The sequence below is a fragment of the Limulus polyphemus genome, unplaced genomic scaffold, assembly GCF_000517525.1.
Source record: "Limulus polyphemus unplaced genomic scaffold, Limulus_polyphemus-2.1.2 Scaffold2280, whole genome shotgun sequence".
NCBI lineage: Eukaryota > Metazoa > Arthropoda > Merostomata > Xiphosura > Limulidae > Limulus > Limulus polyphemus.
In genome coordinates, this window is record NW_013667890.1 from 90,810 (window position 1) to 94,734 (window position 3,925).

Here is a 3,925-nt window from a genome sequence, read left to right on the forward strand (position 1 = left end):
ATATATATATATATATATTCAAGTATCAAGGTAGTAATGTACAATTAAAGACATTTTTATCAGTTTTATTTCTGTTGTATCACAAGACTTTTTAACTCCTAATGTTAATGATCACTAAAAGGAGTTTCAATGAATAATTGTTCTATAAATACAACTTCTCTAAATTTTTATTTGGAAAACAATGCAAGTATTTATAACCGACTTTTTGCTACTGTAAACATTTTAAGTTCATTCAACCAATAATGATAAACTTTGTGGCAATATCTAGGGTTGTATAACAACTCATAATAAATGCTGGGCTTTTGGTCTTAATCAAGTTATTATAAACTTACAAAATGTTCCATTATAATAAATCAGTTGAAAAATACAGGCCTGTAAGTCCTATACTTTAACTCCCCGAGAAAGACAGGAATATTTATGTACAGTTATGATAAAACAATGTACTAATAATTTTTCCCACTATCTCTGTACTCAAAAAGTGAAACTTAGATTATTGTATGCATTATCTGTAGTCAATGTCAATCACTAAAACACATTTTTTAATCTTTTCTTAAATGAATTTTACAAACCAACTTTGAGTTTGTGGCCGTCTATGATACAGAACAGATAAAATGCACAATGTTTCTAACTATGAAATACCCCATTAAGTAGGAATTATTTAATGTATAATGGCATTTTAGTAAATAATCCTATAGTTTTCCAACTCGTTTCTTTGTGGAACTCAAGCATCAGGTGCATCAACTATGCAATAAACTCGTGTCTAAGCGAACTATGATTTTAAGCTGCCTTACTCTTTACCTCACCTTGTAACAGCCAAGTTTACTGTTTGAGAAACTTTCCTCTAACTTCTGGGAACATATAAAAACACTTGTACCATACACTGGGCTAGTATCCACAACTGCTTGTAACAATAAGATATCTTAACACCTTGACCACTCTGTGCTTCTACTTGTGTTAGTATGATAAACATATAATCCCTTTTCACTTCATAGTGAACAGATATTTTTACTCTATATTTATAAAGATGTGTGTGTGTGTATGTGTATATATATATATATATATATATATGAATATTTCGTGTTATGCTCCAATAACATCCTTTCTGTAGCATTGTAATAACTGGTAAAATAAATTATCACATTAATAATTCTAAACAATATCTTCTGAACTGTATAAAAAAGTTTTGAGCTAGGTATGCATGACCAAATATTTAAATCAGGGAATACTAGGGTGCTCTTATCTACCATCAAAAACAGAATATTGGAACACCATAGAAATTTTGTCAGTAGAATTTAGATCAACAAAGAAACCCATGACTTACATTTTGGCTAAAGAAAGTTTTAGGTTATTGCAAAAGTAAACGAGCTACAATTGTTTTGTGGATTTACAAATGCTTTATAATAATCTTCAAAGAATCATAATCAAATGACAGGCTCAAAAGCATTAAAAACATGAATTATTGTTAGTTAAACATTACCATTTTTAATTTCATTTATTATTAGAAATTTTTCTATTCAGAAGATTTCAAATTCTGATCATATTTTAAGTAATAGTAATTATCAATGTATTGAAATTTATTTAATAATATGAGAATGAACAACAGTTCCAAAAGTGTTAAGTGGTCAAGTTGTTAAACACAGATTATGTTCTCTCTTTAGTAACTTTAGCATTTTACATTACAAGCTCTTGTACAAAAAAAAATCACTGGCACCATACTTCAGTCAAAGAAACCAGTGTCTTGATACAATTTCTTACTACTTCCAATCAAATGTCACCCAAAACAGTCCAGCAGTAAAGGCATCGGACTGTAGAAGATGGGTATGGAAAAAATGTAATAGGCAGTAACAACACCTGTGTAAGTTCCTTCCAGCGTATGGCTTCGGAGAGTAAGTGAAACTCCACAAAAGCAAACCCCCGGGATGCACCTACACGAGTATGCACAGAGTAGTACAAATATGATTAGTTTAATACATCACAGATGACTGACATAAATTTTACTCCAAGTTTTTCTTGTCTGTCATGGCTTTTTTCTTTCTAATTTTTTGGAGACAAAAATTTAAAGAACTAATAAATTCAAACCTACACCTGCTTTTTATATAATTGAACTTTATATATGATTGTGTAAACATTAAACATAATTTGACACATCGATAGTTTAAAGAGTGAATGAGCTTTGCTGGACTCCACACCTTGCATGACTTCTTGAAAAACAAACTCCTCTGCTTTAAATTCCAATGTCACATACTAAACAAATTATTAAAAGATATATTTAAATGTAAGCTTAAACAAAAATCCTATTCCTTTAGTCAATTATAATAACATTTTGAGAAGAACAGAAGAGTTAAAAAAAACATTAGGATGTAAAGTTAACACTTGCTGAATTTGAGCCTTCTAGATGAAGACTCAATAATAAAAATAAGAATGAAATGATTTCCTCAGTGCTTCCTAACTGGAATGTATGAATTATGTATTTGAAAAGTGGCAGCATGAACTTTAACAAGACAACAGCAATGGAATATTTTTAATATATAAATTTAGTCATTACCATCATTAGAAGTCAAATTTCGGTTATACAAAAATTTAGTAATCCTTAACCCTTTCAAAACAGGCTTGGTATAAAATACCAAATCCATATACACCTTTTCACTTGTTAAGTATCTATACTATGTCCTTTAATACAGATTTTTTAATGTAGTTTTTCTATTAAAAATTTGTTTGTGAATATATCGATTCTGTTTCTTCACTAGTTCAAGTGCAAAGTGATTTTCATGTTACGAGTAAAAAAAAAACTTTTTCATCCCAAAAATATCAAATTTCATTTGCATAATCCTTAAGACCTCCTTAATAGATTTCAAATGTTTGTTTTCAGTAAAACTTTAAATTTTATCTGTTATTTCCTCTATCTTAACTCTATACAAGGTTGGTCAATTAACGACCTCTTAACCACCAAAGAATAAAAGAAAGAAATCTAAATTACCCTTTTCTTTCTAGAATGACTTAAAACTGTAACATGAAACTACATTCGTTTATCCTAACAGCTTTAAACTCGTAACAGTATACAACTATTTATACCTAAATTTTGTTTTACTGCCCTTTGAACCATGTCTAATTTATATTTGCCCCATAAGTTGTATATCACTTGGGGAACATTGGGGTCACATTATGCTATTAATTACATTACTCAAGAGCAACTCCATGCTGCTCATATGCATGCCTGATGAATGCTTTTTATTATATTATTTAATTTACCCAATCTAACCTTAAGTAACTTAAAGAGATACCTATTTTTACATTTTAGTTACTTTATAATAATAAATAAATGATACAAATGAAAAACAAGAAATAAGGCATTTACCTGGATTTCCTTTTTTTACTGTCGACAACACTTAACCCTACTTTTTTTATGCTAATGGTAGTAGTGCACTAAATCATTTTTATTTAGTCAAATAATGCACTAAAGAACATAGAATAATAACATGCAAAAAACAGACAATGTCCCATAAGTGTCACAATTCTTCTGGCTTTCTGAATATGCCATAAGAACCATTACAAATTTATACATGCTAGTTTATATCTTTCCTGTGGGAACAAAGCTTGTACTAAAAGAGAAATTTACAATTCTCTGTTCAGAAAATAATGTAATATAATACATCATTTAATAGATGAAAACCTTGACTTTCTATTGGTTATAGGTAATATATAATGAAACGTGAGAACTATCAACAAATTCTGAAAGAGAGGATGTGACAAGAAGAGTCTTATTTTCTATTTGATTGCTCTGTAACCAAACAAGATTGAAGGCTGTAAAAAATATGCATTGTCTGAGCAATGACAATTTGATAGTGAATAATTTACATGAAATCTCATACTTATTAGAGGGGTGGTGTAAAAATTACAGAAGAGGGGATGCCTAAAGAAAATTCAG

At 29.3% G+C, this 3,925-nt stretch overlaps 1 protein-coding gene across 1 annotated transcript in view; it reads right to left on the reverse strand.

Moving 5' to 3' along the window:
* Positions 1-3,925, reverse strand: part of LOC106466501 (RNA-binding protein 5-B-like) — a 42,081-nt gene that overhangs the window by 19,792 nt on the left and 18,364 nt on the right. The window contains exon 6 of the mRNA XM_022394528.1: positions 1,852-1,925. Coding sequence (XP_022250236.1) covers positions 1,852-1,925 — 74 coding nt within the window. The remainder of the gene's footprint in view (positions 1-1,851; positions 1,926-3,925) is intronic.